The sequence below is a fragment of the Sinocyclocheilus grahami genome, unplaced genomic scaffold, assembly GCF_001515645.1.
Source record: "Sinocyclocheilus grahami isolate Dianchi unplaced genomic scaffold, SAMN03320097.WGS_v1.1 scaffold822.1, whole genome shotgun sequence".
Taxonomy (NCBI): domain Eukaryota; kingdom Metazoa; phylum Chordata; class Actinopteri; order Cypriniformes; family Cyprinidae; genus Sinocyclocheilus; species Sinocyclocheilus grahami.
The window spans coordinates 343,370-360,932 of NW_015506001.1; the positions used below are offsets into that span (position 1 = coordinate 343,370).

Genomic DNA, 17,563 nt, shown 5'->3' on the forward strand with positions numbered 1-17,563 from the left:
GTGTGCTGTGATTGGCCAGCTATCCAGTGCGTTGTGATTGGCCGAATACCTCAAGCGTGTGACGGAAATATTACGCCCCTTACCACATTGTGATGCGCTGTCCCAGCAGGACGAGACAAAACCAATAAAAGCCATTACAAATGAGGCATTTGTTGCATCCAGTGGGGACATAATTACTGATTATAACTGCCCAACTTTATAGAAACAGCCTTTGTGCCACAGACGCAGTGTCGGCCACTGGTTCAGGAACAGTCCTCATCCTCCATAAAATGTGCTGCACACATCTGAATATTTGGGTTGAAGTGTTCTGGAACAGTGTTGTAAATACAACTTAACCACTGATTTCTAGTCGTGTCCTCTTTTGGAAGACCAAACAAAGTAGTTTAGCTTTCACAAACGAAACACACAGTGACTCCACAACATGGCAATAAAAGTTACGCCTTCTTTCTTTGCGTGTACATTTGGCTGGCGTTATGCAAATCTTCCCACATCGTGACGTAGATATGTGGGGGCGTGTTAGAACGAGCCGTTTTAGGTAGGCGTGGCTGACTCTTAACTTTTATAAAGAATATCTCTTTGGATTTGAGACTTTAGTCTTTGCAACTTTACAGATCTTCTTTACGCACCAAAAGCTTGTAACACAAAAATTTTTTTTTTAAATCGCATCATATGACCCCTTTAATGTAATACTGCAGTGTTATTGCAGAGAAGCCATTTCACTCAGATATACAGTATGTCTCAATGAAGAAGAAAAGACAGCTGCAATTTTGTATTTACCTTCATGTCATTCCAAATTTCTGTGGACCACAAAAGATGATGTTTTGAAAAATGTTCGGGACCCCCCAAAAAACACTTTCATTTTGCGCTGAACTAAGAGACAGTTACATAAATACACAATAATCATGAAAGATCAAGTTTACGAATGGTACATTAAAAGCTTAAATACTTTAAATACTGGTGAGAACGTCACTGACGCTCATGCACCGGTCTGGAGGGATCACGTGACAATATTGCAGAAATGCTGCAGTTCTGTGATCAGCTCAAACACAGCAGGCTCAGCATCAGTGACAGAAGCAGAGTAAACAGCACTGGAGCAGTGGACGAGCCTCCCTCCTTCACCACGCACTTCTCATAGGCCTCAAAGTCCACTTCCCTCATCGCGCACACGTGATCGACGCGGCAGTCAGCGTGGCACTCCGTCAGGTCATAATTCACAGAGTTAAACTCAAAGTACTTCTGCAGATAACACTTGTCGCTGGTGATCCGCTCCATCACGCGGTGCATGGAGGCGGGAGAGGCGTCCGGCACTCGAAACGCCTCCGTCAGCCGGTACTCCTTCTCCCAGCGCTCATGCACCTTATTTGCGTATGTCAGGTTAAGATAGTAGGTCAATATATCCTTCAGGAACACAAAGCAGCAAGAAAAGAAATGTGTAAATCGGGGTTATTACAGCAGTATGTACTTTAAAAAATTTTAACTGCAATTTGCAACAGTAAGCTTATAATAATTTCAAATTTGAGGTGTCAGGTCCGATTTCGCAGGAAATTGACGTAATTCGTCAGTTCGATGTCATTCTGTGCGTAGTTACGTCACGTCGTAAACAGAACGATGATCTGGCTATTAAAAGTCGCGTGTGGAGAGTTTGTAGCTTGTTCTTACAATAGTTGCTTAGAATTTAAACTTGTCATCTAGATGGCTGCTTTAATCTGTAAAGTTCTAAACGGTAATACCGGTTAACATCTGGGGAACCGGTTTCAAAACCAAGAAACCTCAATCTGTGGAGGGTCTGCAGTCAAAAAAGAAAGCGACAAAAGCCTGTGCTAAAACAAAGGTAAATGAACAACTCCAAGATCTGACTTTTTTTCTGCTGAACAGGTAAGACATTTCAGTGGCTCAATAGGTAGCTATCATTAGAGCACTTGTTTGCTTTATTTAGATAGGTATCAAGTTTATTATTTGTTTTATTATTATTATTACTATTTTATTTAATTTTAGTAAGGTAAATTTCACTTTATCGTCCAGTAGCTATGAGAGAGAGTATACCGTGTGATCTGATCTGACTGAGCAAGCGTTTATAGATATTTTTAGTTACTTGTTGATTTTTTTTTCTGGATATGTAAGTATGAAGTATGTGGACATACAGTGACAGATCTGCTCTGATGTGGTGCTCACAGATTCATCTTCCTACAGGAGCAGTGCCAAAGCACAACCCACGTAAAACAAAATAACTCTGTGAGTATCTTGCATTTTTATGTTTCAAACATAGATGGCGATAGAGAGGCAAAAGTTACGTGCTGCAGCTTTAATTAAAACTAAAACAATAAAAATGTTATTTGAAATCAAATCAAATATTAAAAAAAAAATTAGCTTATTGTTGAGACACCATTTCTCATTTTTTATTTGATTTAGTTTAACTTGATGTAAAATAACTAAATCTAATTAAAAAAAATTAAAACCGTATAGATGTATATGAAAAAATGTAAACAAAATAAAATGACTTAAACATTAACTAAAATGAAAGTGAAAATAAAATCTAAATCAAAATATTAACAAAAACTATAATAGGCGTCAGTGGTACTAAAACAATGCTGGTGTAAATATGTGTAAAGTTTGCGATTATAAATATATATTTCTTCATGTGGATGGATCTTACCTTGATCAAAAGTGTTTTGGTGTCATACTCAAAGATGCGAATTCCGGGATTATTTCCACCGTCTATGACACCAGGTAATGTTGTTATCCAGGGCGTCACTCCTGGAGTCAGGAACATCGCACTTATGGGAGATCCTGTAAAGTGATATTACCGGCTTCAATTTTACAAACAATTTGTGAAAGTCAACTTCACTCTCGAGACAAAAAGCCATCACTGGGGTGGTACCCTTTCAAAACGAAGTAAGGTGCACCATTTAGTTACTAAAATGTACCACTGAAGTACTAATATGCACTTTTTTGGGATAAATATGATACAAATGTGTACCTTTTGAGAAATTGAGATTTATATATCATCTGAAAGCTGAATAAATAAGCTTGCCATTGATGTATGGTTTGTTAGGATCGGACAATATTTGGCCGAGATACAACTATTTGAAAATCTGGAATCTGAGGATGCAAAAAAATCGAAATATTGAGAAAATCGCCTTTAAATTGTCCAAATTAAGTCCTTAGCAATGCATAATACTAATGATGATACATTTTTGATATATTTACGGTAGGAAATTTACAAAATATCTTCATGGAACATGATCTTTACTTAATATCCTAATGAATTGTGGCATAAAAGAAAAATGGATAATTTTGACCCATACAATGTATTTTTGGCTATTGCTACAAATATACCCGTGCTACTTATGACTGGTTTTGTTGTCCAGGGTCACTTATAGCGTTTTGTCTGGATGGTTTTGTAGATTGTACCTCCCTGGGCTTGGCTAACATGGTGGTGTTCTTTGGTGTGGCTGCGTTTTGTGAGTGCTGCTTGTCTCGAGTTGTGTAAGGCAATGTTTTTCATATTAATAAACGGCAAACAGCCCCCGTGCAATAACGTGACTCGCATTCTCACACCTCAGGCTAGAGCTGTTACCTACTCCCAGTGCAGTGAAACTCATATGCACCTTAGAAATAACTTTGCTCTACTGAACACTCGTTCCAGGCCCGGCGTCAAGAGTTGTGTAGGTAACTAGAAAGTTCACACTATTCTTCACCTAGTTCAACGTACTTATGTATTTCTGAAGAAATGACTGAATTTACGTGATGATAATCCAAAGATCCGATTCTCTGAATGAGCATTATGAAGTTTTTTAAATGGCAAACACATTCACTTACACATATTTGACAAGCGGAATATATCATATAGTTAACAAGTGAATATTATGAATAAAACACTGAAAAATAAAACAAAGGTGATAGGCCACATCTGTCATACAGCGCTGTTGTGCCTACATGTCGCGTCACTATGGAAATAGTAAGGTGATACTTTCAAGCACCGACCCACCATTCTTTTTTTTTCTATTTTGTTTTTCACTATACTGTACAACAGAACGTGCGCCAGAAGAGCCAGCTGTCAATGTCAGTTGTCCTCCATGTGTTTTTCTTCTCGTCATATTTGATTTCTTGAGTCTCCGTGAAGTCTCGTGTCACTGTGAAATGATTCCTACAATCAACAAGTGTGTGGTCTCGCGGTCTGGTCGAAGCATCTAGTGTGTGCGTTGAGAGGATTATAAGGCTAAAAATCAGTTGAAACTGTCTTCATGTCTGCGATCTCCCATTGTTTTAATTTCGGTAAAGATTTGAAAATCGTCCAGTGTGTCCCAGGCCTAAACCACGTCTCACTGGCAGAGGCGGTGGTCTGTGTAGACAGAGAGACTGCATATCCAGGTCTTTGATATTAATTAATATATTAAATAGCCTATAATAAATCAGTAAACTATGAGGTAAAATAAAACCATGTGTATGAGCCCACATGTTTTGTGCTTATTGGTGAAAGTACAATACCTGAAATGTAAAAATAAATTTCTCAAATGACAACAATCATTGCAGTTATAATTTTGAGCAAAAATAAATTATATATATATATATATATATATAATCAGTTTAACCATTATACAGCATGATGAAAATGTGACAAAAAGTTTTCATTGACTAAAACTAGACTGAAATGCTCAGACATTTAGTCGACTAAACTTGACTGAACAAAAACAGGACAAATTTGACTAAATATGATAACTGAAAAGTACATTTGACACAGGACTAAGACTAATTTAAAAGACTAAGGCCCGGTTTCACAGACAGGGCTTAGACTAAGCCAGGATTAGGCCATTGTTTAATTAGGAAATTTAAGTAATTTTTATTAACATGCCTTAGAAAAAACATTACTGGTGTGCCTCTTGAGACAAAACAAAGGCACTGATATATTTTAAGATCAGTCAGTGCAAGTTTCTTTCAGTTAAATCAGTCTTACACTTTAGTCTGGGACTAGGCTTAAGCCTTGTCTGTGAAACCAGGGATAAGACTAAGGCTAAATTAGAAATGGCTGACAAAATTAACTCTACTGCTTTTGGCATTACAGGAACTGTCCTGCAGTGGCTAAGTTATATCTCAGACAGACAACAGTTCATTAGCATTGATAAACACACATTTTGCTCTGTCACTTTTTCCCGTGGAGTGCCTCAAGGATCTGTTCTTGGCCCACTTCTATTTTTTATCTACATGCTTCCTCTGGGTCAGATAATTCTGCGCCGTGGTCTTAAATTCTAGAGTTACGCTGATGATATGCAAATTAATTTTACTGCACAGTCCAATTCTGTTTTTCCTCCCTCTTCTTTAACATCTTGCCTATTGATCTTAAAGTATGGATGGCTCAAATTTTTCAGCATTTCCGCTCCTAAGCTGTGGAACAAACTTCCTCAAAACCTCCATGCTGTCTCATCACTCCAGACGTTTAAAACTGATCTCAAAACTCATTTATTTACAATATGTTTTGTTAATTGGTTGTCTGTCTCAATTTTCAGTTCCATGCTTGCTTTTGTTACTTATCTTGTATATTATATGATCTCTGTCTGCTCTATTTGCTTGATCATGTGACTATATATTCGTATGTATTCGTGTTCATTATCTATCAACTTTATGTAAATTGTCCTTGGGTTCTGTAAAAGGTGCTATTTAAATAATGCATTATTATTATTATTATTATTATTATTATTATTATACTTTGGGTACCTTTCTAGGTACCATCCCAGTGACAGCTTTTGTACCTTGTTTTCTGAGATTGTTGTAAAGCTTTGAGAAATACATTACATGGCTAAAAGTAAACACTACAGTGTTATTTTATTATCTCTGAGATCCAATAGCGTTTATTTATATTTTGAATTAGTTTTTACTTGGATATTTTCTATTTTCATTTTAAATAATTTATTATTTAATAATTAGAGAAATTTTGTTGTGTATTTTTGTCATTTTATTATACTACGATCACATTTTTTTTATTTCAGGTTTAGTTTTTTTAATACATCAAGTTACTAAATGAAAAGTTTAAATGTTGCCTTGACAACTAGCTGAAATAAAATAAGTTGACTACAATAACCCTTCTAATGAATAGTTTTTCCAGTTTTCTAATTTAAAGTGTAATTCTAATTCCAAAAGATGCACACAATTAGTAACACAATTGATAGTACCTTTAGAGCTGTAGAACATGCGGAAGCTGTCAGTGTGATGATGACCGAAGAACTGGCCTTGTATAACAGCGCTGTGCTTCTGTATGAGATCTATATAGCGCTTATTAAACTCTTTTCTGAACCAGGCTTTATCTCGCTTCTTCTCAAAAAACCCTGGAGGGACGTGGCCAATAATGTAAACCTGGGTAAGACAGAACAAAGGCTCTTTATGTGCAACAATGACACACATATGTGGATAAACTGACAAAACTGGTTTAGCGTCCTCGCTGCAAGATACAACTAACCTTCTCATTATTTTTAGCTGCGTCCTGAAGCACTTTATCGGCCCAACTCAACTGGTCTGCAGGGTCTTTGATTTTCTCTGTGAGTTTGTTCTGATCGTAATAGAGGTTCGTATTTAGGACCACGACTCTGAAGCCAGTTTGATTCAGCAACTTTTCTGTGTAATATCCACCTGTAAACGACATTAACAATGAAAGTTATATAATATAATTAATTTTATAATGTAGTATAATCTGTAATATTTTTTTCGACCAAACTCTTCCTTATTGTCTTTGTGTCAGTGTATTGTTAATGATGAGCTGCTGTAGTTTATACCTATTTTAAAGGTTTCCTTTGACGCAGCATGTAGCCAGTCATGCCACAGGTTTGCGGTTTGTTCATAAATGTTGCTTTTTTCTGGGGGCATTTGGTTCTTTGGATGGTAGTCATGATTTCCCATTGCAGAATACACCTTGGTGTCTAAAGACAAAAAATGTGCAATGAATTTCATAGACAAACAAAGCAAACTAGCAGTTAGCAGGCCATATGAAACACATACTAGGAAAAGTGGATTTTATGATGTGGGTGAGATTGCTGATTATACGCAGGACAGGTTCGACTCCCAGCTGCTCATCAGGCACATGAGGCGTATCATCTCTGTGAAAAAGAGTTTAATTATAAGAAAGATTTCAAAAGGGCTTTCTTTCACAATTTTTTTATGAATACACATTTTATATTTGCTTCCAAAAGTTTTAGATTGAAAAGTTTAAAACATTATAAAAAGGAGTGTCCAAACGTTTGATTAGCAGTACGAGTACGAGTATTATTGTAGGCCAAAATCTGGAAGCGAGTTAGCATTTTAGCACTTCTGGTTGCATCGTCACTGAGGCTTTTTGGTTAAAGGTGCAGTAAGCAATTTTTGAAAAACGTTGTTGAAAAGTGGATCGGACTAAGCACCAAAACACACTTTTGGCCAATCAGCAGTAAGGGGCGTGTCCAGGTGTGTCCAAACGTTTGATTAGCAGTACGAGTACGAGTATTATTGTAGGCCAAAACCTGGAAGCGAGTTAGCATTTTAGCACTTCTGGTTGCATCGTCACTGAGGCTTTTTGGTTAAAGGTGCAGTAAGCAATTTTTGAAAAACGTTGTTGAAAAGTGGATCGGACTGAGCACCAAAACACACTTTTGGCCAATCAGCAGTAAGGGGCGTGTCCACTCATAATGGGGGAGGAGAAAGAGCTCAGTGCACAAGATGGGCATTAGCAGAATGACTATAGAAAGAGAGAGATGGCAGAGAAAAGGTCAGGGGAATATAATTTTAGAAAGAAGGGTTACAACCAGGCTAAGGACTAGTGGCCAACCGATATATCGCCAAGGCCCATATATCAGCCGATATCTGCCATTTTTCAAATATCGACATCGGCTGATAAGTTTTCCTGTCTCACAACTAGGGCTGCATGATTAATCAAAATTAAATCGTAAAGGCGATAAATCGCGATTAGGCAGAAGATGCAATTGTCATGCGTATCTTTCAGTAAAGCATGGTTCTGTGATCAGTAGTAAATCTCCATCTGAAGGCCAGAGGACGCTCTTGCACGGAAACTCCAAATACACCCCGCAGAAGAAACCCAGGAAATCATGAATAAACAGAAGATTTAACTGCTTTCATTGATTCAACTTGACTAATAAACACACGACTACAACAATATATGGTTTATCCGAGTTCGTCTTTTTATAATGTTTATTATAATAAAATATATAATAATGCAATGCTATAGCCTTTATCACTGCTTAGAATACTATGAAATATGTTGCGTGCCTTATTCTGTGTAAGAAGCCACATCATCTCACAGAAGGATTTACTTCAAACACTCGACTGACGTTATGATGTGAGTTTGGAGTAAAACATGTTATTAAATGTGGTATTTTCACTTGCTTTCAGGTGGAGCAGCATTTACTTCACAGAGCCGTAGTTCACTGACAAGCTACGCAAATAATCATCATAATCACAGAACGATTTCGCGATTATATTGTCTGCGATTATGAACACGATTTTGCGTAGCTTGTTCAGTGAACTATGGCTCTGTGTAGTAAATGCTGCTCCATCTGAAAGCACGTGATGGAGATTTACTAAAGAACCGGCTTTACTAACAAGATGTGCATGACAATTGCATTCGATTAATCATGCAGCCCTACTCACAACACAGCCATCAACACCTCCCTCCCCCCTATTGCTTCTCAGCCTGCACTTAAGATCTGTGGAGATGATGTACGCAGAATATAAGGAAAGTCAAAGGCTCCAGCCTGCCTTAAAGCCTGTGCTGTCCAGCTGTCATCCTTCTTCACACTGATCTTCAATAGATCACTGGAGCTGTGAAGTTCCCTCCTGCTTCAAATGCTCCACCTTTATCCCTGTACCCAAGAAACCAAAGATCTGCCTGTTGTGTTTGGCGCTGCCACGCTAGCGTTACTGGGAAAGATGAGACGTATTCAGTGACGTAAGACCTGGCTCTGTGGTGGCTCTCTAGCCCGTGGAAAGGCAAACTGGTTCTTAAAAGGCTCGCCAGTCAAACCAACTCCGAACTAGCACCAGGTTCATGCTGGTGGAAAAGGGGTATGCCTGCACCTCTAAAGATCCCTCTGTCAAACTCCTGAAGTTTGCAGATGACACCACATTCATCGGTCTCATCCTGGATGGTGACGAGTCTGCTTACAGACAAGAGGTTGGGCAGCTGGCTGTCTGGTGCAGTCACAACAACCTGGAGCTGAACCCGCTCAAAACTGTGGAGATGATTGTGGACTTCAGGAGAGATCCCCCTGCACTCCCCCCTCTCACCATCATGAACAGCACTGTGGCAGCTGTGGAGTCATCTCTCAGGACCTGAAGTGGGACAATCACATTAGGGCCTTTTGCACCGCTTCAGTTCCAGAACTAAATACTAAAGTACTGGGACGATTTTGCACGAACTATTTCCCAGTACCATTTAAAGGGTTGCATTCGCACCGAGAGTGTGTACTAAGAAGTGACGCAAGCCGGTCGACAGCAACGTCATTTGTGCGTGGCGTTCAACAACAGAAACAAAGAAGAACAACATTATCAACAGGAGGATGGAGGAAGCTGTGATCGGAGCTGTGTGTTTGTTGTGTCTCGCGGGTTTCACAATAATGGACATGGAAAGTCGACGTATACGTAAAGTGATTGAAAGGACGGAAAGGAGGACTAAGAATCTGGCAGTGCTACATTTGCTACAAGTGCATGCACTTCAGCATCCGTCCATCTATCGCTGTTCTCCATACTTGCGAAATAAGTTGACACAATGTTTACAGTATGTTTACACGGCGTTTTAAATCATGGTGGGTGAGGGTGTTTTCATACGCATTTGACCAATCAATGTCTACTTACGTCACGATTAGTACCAGTTGTGCTGGTTAGACCCTGCCTAGAGTAGGAGCTAATTTGGCTCTCAAAAAAGGCAGTCCGGTACTAAAATCGCACCCAGTTCCGGTGGTGCGAAAATGGCAAAAAGTGGGCAGTTCCACAATTAGTTCTGGTACTATGAAAAGGTTCCCGCGGTGCGAAAGGCCCTTTAGACTCGGCCTCGGTGGCCTGGAGCAGTAGATGCTCTCTCTCCATCACAACACTGATCCAAACCATTTGCTTTGCTTAATGACAATGCTTAAAGCTCATTACAGTTTGTCAACTGTTGATTAATCTCCAGCAGGTCAGTCAGAGTCTGTGGCTGCGTCAGATGACACTGACATATCAAAGGACACCCAACCAAAAAAGAAGAGCAAGAAGAAAAAGAAGAGCGGTTTAAAGAGTGTTGAGGGTCAGCAGACACAGGAGACGCAGGACGCCACAGGTTTAACAGAAGAGAAGCTGGAGTCTGATGCTGAATTACCACAGTGTGACAGTGAAAGCAAGCACAGAGCGCACGAGAGTCCATGCTCCGAGCCTGCCCTTAAACAGATGAAGAAGCAGCGGAGGAAGAGGACGGCTTCGAGGAAGACCTGTGAAAAAGCAGAGGAAGCATATCACTGCTCAGAGATGGGAATCAGCGTTACATCAGCAGAGGTCGTGACTCCTGTACCGCCGAAGAAAAAGGCAAAAGGAGTCACTGTCTCGGCCATCGCAGCTGTAGATGTGTCAGCAGCCGCGGCACCACAGAAGAAGCTGAGAAGTGCCTCCTCAGACGAGCAGACCCAGGCAGATTCACAGAAGACACAAGACTCCGCTAAAGCCTCTCGTAAAACAACAGTGAAGAAGAAAGAACAGGAGGACGTCGTCTCGGACGTGCCAGGGCCAGAGACCAATGGAGACGCTCACCAGGAGGAGACGGTGCTCACCGAAGACTCGCAGCAGCCTGCTGGACGATTGAGAGCCAAGAAGAGCAAGCAGAAGTCAGCAGCTGTCCAGATCAAACCAGGGAGGAAGAGGAGGGTGAAGCTTTCACAGGTGAACGGACACGCAGACCAGACCAGTGTCAAGAGACCCAAGATCATCAGCGTAAGTCTGGGAGGCTCTCTCACTTTATTTGTGCTTTAAATCGTCAGAGGCTACGTTCACACTGCGAAGCCTAAGTGGGCAGTTCCACAATTAGTTCTGGTACTATGAAAAGGTTCCCGCGGTGCGAAAGGCCCTATTGACTCCAGTGTGAAAAAGGCCCAGCAGAGATTGTACTTCCTTTGTCAACTGAAAAAGTTCAACCTGCCACAGGCGCAGATGACACAGTTTTACTCAGCTGTTATTGAGTCGGTTCTGTGCTCTTCTATAACTGGTCTGGTTTGGGTCAACCAGCAAATCAGATTTAAGAAGACTGCATCGGACTGTTAGGACAGCTGAAAGGATAACTGGTGTGCACCTGCCCAACCTTCAGGACTTGTACAACTCCAGAGTGAAGAAACGGGCGGGTAACCGTCACCATCATCACAGAACCCTCTCACCCCGGCCACAACCTGTTTGCAATTCTCCCCTCAGGCAGACATTACAGATCTCTGCGCACTAGAACATCTATGCATAAAAAACATAGATGTATCTATGCCCATGCCATCTCCAGCTTCAGCTCCAGCAGAAATTACCAATACTCTCTGTTGTCATGTCATGTATGTTTGTATATACCTGTATGTACCAACAGCTCCTAAAAAAACACAACAAATTCCTTGTGTGCGCACACACTTGGTGAATAAAACCCATTCTGATTCTGATTCAAATATCAAAAGCATTTTTCAGAAATCGCTTACTGCACCTTTGAATGTGTGAAATAAGGTCTGTGATGAACAAAAGCTCAAGATATTTTCGCATTTTATTCAATTAAATAAAATGCATCAGTAAAACCCCCTTGTTATGTATTTTTTTAATTAAGCGTTTTCTTGTTTTGAAAAAAGGCAGTTGCTAACAAGTGTCTAAATGTGACTTCAGAAGTTGTCGGGACAGTGAACAGGTAAACTCATCTACTCACTAGTCGCTTTCACAGCCTCATTGTGTTTGTAAATGTGCTTTCGCAAACTATTCTAACTCAAACCTTCGGGGAAAATATTTTTTAAATAAAGACCGAAAGAGTTGAAGCTTAATGGTGGTTACGTTGAAGTCATGAAATTAATTAAATAAAATGCATCAGTAAAACCCCCTTATGTATTTTTTTAATTAAGCGTTTTCTTGTTTTGAAAAAAGGCAGTTGCTAACAAGTGTCTAAATGTGACTTCAGAAGTTGTCTGGACAGTGAACAGGTAAACTCATCTACTCACTAGTCGCTTTCACAGCCTCATTGTGTTTGTAAATGTGCTTTCGCAAACTATTCTAACTCAAACCTTCGACACATTATTTGTTGACCATACAGAATGTGTCCATATCATATAGTGGGAGTATCATCATATCATTTTGTACTCAAGACTAGCAGCTACATTACTAGCTTTTCTAACTGTTATTTTCACTTTTTTGTTCACACTGCCTACACACCAGCTTTACGTCTTATAAACAACACACGTTCTCATGCTCTAATGAAACCATAAATGTGATACACTGCCGAAAGGCTCTGCTCTTCAAAAAACTTAATAAAAAACTTTATAAAAGATGGACAGTATACAGTCGTTTTAGTTCAATCTTAGCCAAAACAACTAAAAGCGTTTAAGGACATACCTTTCAACACGTTACTTCTACCAGAGACAATGAAAATGCTGAGAAGAATAATTTTCCAAACACATGCCATTGTGAGATTCACCAAATGCTTGTGGGAGATCCAGAGACTCTGATCTGACGGCTGTTATCCTGCATCAGGACATTCATTCCACAGCCGTCAATAAACTGACAGATAAGAGAAGTCAGTTGGAGCCAATAAACATGCAGGATGGTAACCAGCACTGTCTTAACGACATGAGTGCTTGTTGCCTCATTGTGTTTGTAAATGTGCTTTCGCAAACTATTCTAACTCAAACCTTCGGGGAAAATATTTTTTAAATAAAGACCGAAAGAGTTGAAGCTTAATGGTGGTTACGTTGAAGTCATGTTCATTTATAGCCGAAGTTAAGCTTTTACTTCTGCTGATTTAGGCTTCAAAAATTCAAACAAGTTATAATTCAAAAGCCAGTGGAAAAATCCTAGTAGGTTTTTTTCAGGTGGACCAGGGTTGGTCGACAAAAAATGTCACCACTGCAGTGCACTATTGAGTCCACTTTAAATTTAAAACTAACAAAAACAGTTTTATGAGTTAAAAGGGCGCTTGGCACAAACCCGGTCCAGATGATGAAGTCCGGGTCAGGCAGGATCTCTCTCATGGCGCTCATTGTTGAGTTTATCAGAGTCCATGGGGAGTCACAGGAATAATCTCCAAATCTGCCTGCGTTCGGGGTCGGACGCCCTCCACTAGAGGCACATTTTGATGCCAAGTTACTCCCTATATCGTAAGAAGGATCCCAGTGGAGGTCTGAGATGTGCCAAAAATAACCTGTAGTGGATAACAATTGTGATCAGTCTGGTGATATACTGAGTATGATGTATCTCAAGACTACTGAACTATTTACAGATCTCATTTTAAATGTACAGTCCATTAAAGACGGAAGATTTCACCATTTATTAAATCTCACACAATTCACAAGAAACTGAAGCCTAAATCAGGAAAAATGGGACAACAGTTTTCCTAATTTAGCCTTTAATTTCTTGTTAATCCTCTAGAGATGAATTAATCCTATATCTGTCTATGGGGAAAATCTTCATCATCTGGAAACTTCCTTGTTAGCACAATTGAATATTTTTTAGATACACTTTCGACTTAAATAGTTTAATACCTGTTATGGAACCCAACGATACTATTCATACTATGGGTTCAACTGGGATCAGTGTTCACAGGTATATTGACTTATTTAATGTGTATTACCCAGCTAATAAACTAATAAACATTTTAAGCTTTACAGTTGGTTGGAGATAAAAATAAATAAATGCTTCTAGCTTTTGCGGACCAGTTCCTCTGCAACTAGTTCCTCTGTTCTAAGTCACTTTGTACAAAAACTTCTGCTAAATGCATTTATGTATATTAGGGAGGGAAGGCATACTGCTACTACTACTACTACTACTGCTGCTAATACATTATTATGATTAAAAAATCATTATAATAAAATAAATATAATAAAAACACATTATTTGTTGACCATACAGAATGTGTCCATATCATATAGTGGGAGTATCATCATATCATTTTGTACTCAAGACTAGCAGTTACATTACTAGCTTTTCTAACTGTTATTTTCACTTTTTTGTTCACACTGCCTACACACCAGCTTTACGTCTTATAAACAACACACGTTCTCATGCTCTAATGAAACCATAAATGTGATACACTGCCGAAAGGCTCTGCTCTTCAAAAAACTTAAGATTGCTTTATAAAAGATGGACAGTATACAGTCGTTTTAGTTCAATCTTAGCCAAAACAACTAAAAGCGTTTAAGGACATACCTTTCAACACGTTACTTCTACCAGAGACAATGAAAATGCTGAGAAGAATAATTTTCCAAACACATGCCATTGTGAGATTCACCAAATGCTTGTGGGAGATCCAGAGACTCTGATCTGACGGCTGTTATCCTGCATCAGGACATTCATTCCACAGCCGTCAATAAACTGACAGATAAGAGAAGTCAGTTGGAGCCAATAAACATGCAGGATGGTAACCAGCACTGTCTTAACGACATGAGTGCTTGTTCAAAAATAGTTCTCCAGCTGTTACCATGTGTAAGGAAAAATAAATCTGTTACACATTTGTAACGGTCTTTTACTATGCAGTCAGCATTCTATTTTAGTGTGCTGCTATTTTGAGGGCGTGACTGTAATGTTCATACAGTAGTGGCTCGGTATTAAAATGAAACTGAAGCCTTATGTGTGAAGCAGTTTCCATACCAAATGTTTTTGATAGATTTATAAACCAATTACAACAGCCCTAGTTGTTTTGTTTTTTTGGCACTACACTGTTCACAAAGCAACCAAAAATCAGTGTTAAATCCTTTTTTGGAGTTTAGCTGCATATAAATGTTGTCATAAATACTGAACTGCATATTTATCAAGGGTGCAAAGTACTTGAGTAACTTTGTACTTTACTCTAGTACTGTTAAAAAATTACTTTACTGAAACAAAAACATATTTCGCAGGTCATCATATACTTAGCTAGTTATTGGAAATCAAACAGGCTTGCTTACAAATATATGATTACTAAGTCAAATTAATGGTGACACATTCTGTCACATTCATATTTGATTCATATTTTCATTCTCCATACGCTACAGTTCCAATGTTTTATTGGAATAAAATTATAAATAAGTTAATACTTGCATTCAGCAAGAACGCATTAAATTAATCAAAAGTGTCAGTAAAGACATTTATAATGTTTCAGAAGTTTTCCATTTCAAATAAATGATGTTCTTTTGAACTTTCTATTCATCAAAGACTCATCAAAGAAATAACAAATGCCTCATACAGTAATCAGAATTCCCATCAGATCTCAATTATAAGTTACTTCTGACACTCTCTGGTGTCTGAAAGTGAGCTTTGCCAATAAAATTGTTTGCATGTCTTATATGCTGATGTTAGCTGGTAGCTTAATATAAAACATGGGAAATGAGCAGCCGTGCACACAGTCTTCTAACTTGGATAGAGCACTAGCACCCTCGTTTTTGGCCCGACAGTGGATACACAGTTATTGTATTGTTGATCTGGGCATAACCACCACTTTCTGGGATATACAGTCTAGATCGGGGAGGCGAACGTCGATCCTGGAGAGCCCTGCAGTTTTGCTTCAACCCTAATCAAAAACACCTGAACAAGCTAATCAAGGTCTGAAGGGTTACTAGGAAGCTACAGGCAGGTGAGTTTTAATTAGGGTTGGAGCTGTACTCTGCAGGGCTGTGGCTCTCCAGGACCGGAGTTCACCACCGCTGATCTAGATATTCATGTAGAAGGCTGTAGAACAGGGTTCCTCAAATCTTGCCCTGAAGGGCCAATGCGCTGCAGAGTTTAGCTCCAACCCTGATCAAACTCACCTACCTGTGATTTTCTAATGATCCTGAAGACGTTGATTAGCATGCTCAGGTGTGTTTGATTAGGGTTAGAGCTCTAGATCTGCTCCAGCAAGGGACTTTCCTTAATGCCGCCAGCTGCGCCCTTTCCCCCTTGAACTTGTGGATGTGCCACCATCTCAATGGATGTGCCAAAAAGCCCAGAAGGTGAGACTGGAGCATTGAAAAGAAAGTTCCTGATGTCCGTTAAATTTAACCACAGGTGTCTCTCCATGGCCACCGCTGCTGCCATTGAAGGCCCGATAGCAGCGGCATTTTGCTTATTAGCCCAGAGGGCAAAATCTGTACTCCGGTGCAGCTCAGCAACTGTTTCAGGGAACAAACCCTTACCTTCATCCAAATCTTTAAGTAGGTCTGCCTGGTTGTAACACTGCCAATGTGTGTAAAGCTCTCCTGGCTTGACCTGCTGCTGCATACGCCCTGCCATTCAAGTGCGAAGTGGCATGTATAGCAGCGCAGGAGTCTTCAAAGAAGATGATTTACCCTTGGCAGAGATAGCTCTCAAACATCTCTCCCACAGGAGGCATCTTCACTCAGCCAATCCTTCCACATTACCATAATCCGCAAGGGGAAGGACGAACATGGTCTGACAGAAAGCGCTCGTCTAGTCTGCCACAAGTAACTCTGCGCCTCCAAACCAGATCCAGTCTCTTTGCGGTGCAGGCCATGACATCCAAAAACTTGTTGATGCGGGGCTGGCAGGTTGAGATGACTCAGTAATCATACTTTCCTCACCATCATCAACACATCCTCATCTTGACTGAACGATACCAGCAAAATTATGTCTGCCAGATTAGATGACTCAAGCGATCTGATTGACTGATGCCTGAGTTGGCGCTTAAAGTTGAAAAGTTTACAATTTCTGCCGTGAGCAATGGACCCAATGCGACGCGACGGACCCACAATTCATTTCGGCAACGCTTGATGTCACTCCATTCAAAGTAAATGAGAGGCGTTGACGCCGACGCCCCGTGTAAATGGGGCATGAAGAGCATTCAGAACCCTCGAGCACTGAACGCACATGCTCCTCTCCAAGGCAGATAATGCAAAGGTTGTGTGTGTCCTCAGGTGTCAGAAACCTGGGACACGGAGGCACTCACTTCCTAAAATGTTCACAGGAGTTTTCCTTTTCCATAGTAATGCCTCTACCATATGCTATACACAACAAACAGCTCCTGAAGACAAAAAAGCTAATGATGTGTATTAAAGGCACCCACTTATGCTTCATGGGCTGTCACTGGCCAATGAGTGTTTTCACACATGCTTCAAATACTGGTCACAGTGGAGGCATTCCCCCATAGTGTCCACTAAAGGATGCAGTGCAAGTTCCCATTCAACAGAGAACTAAAAGTTTTGAATTTTTCTTCTCGCAAAAAGTCCATCAGTTCATACTGTTGTTAGCGCTTTCTCTGACAAACAGGGGAGATCAGACCTGTTTTCTGGTTTAGTCAGGTGACATTACACATATACCACTTTCTCAATAAATTGTTTGTACGAGGAAATGAACTGAGACAAGAGCCATTTAAAAGCTTCATGTCTGTGAAGTTTTGCTTACAAAAGGCCTGGATATCCTTTTT

The 17,563-nt window shown here is 39.9% G+C and overlaps 1 protein-coding gene across 1 annotated transcript; it reads right to left on the reverse strand.

Annotated features, from left to right (window-relative positions):
- Positions 1–821: 821 nt before the first annotated feature.
- On the reverse strand, positions 822–14,573 carry LOC107562416 (acid sphingomyelinase-like phosphodiesterase 3b). The gene is made up of 8 exons (XM_016247050.1): positions 14,374–14,573; positions 13,156–13,369; positions 6,988–7,085; positions 6,765–6,908; positions 6,452–6,621; positions 6,168–6,348; positions 2,654–2,787; positions 822–1,398 (listed from the first exon to the last, which is right to left on the reverse strand). Exons 1-8 carry the CDS (start codon positions 14,441–14,443, stop codon positions 1,036–1,038), a joined length of 1,374 nt encoding a protein of 457 aa, XP_016102536.1. The 5' UTR covers positions 14,444–14,573; the 3' UTR covers positions 822–1,035.
- Between the last annotated feature and the right edge of the window lie 2,990 nt (positions 14,574–17,563).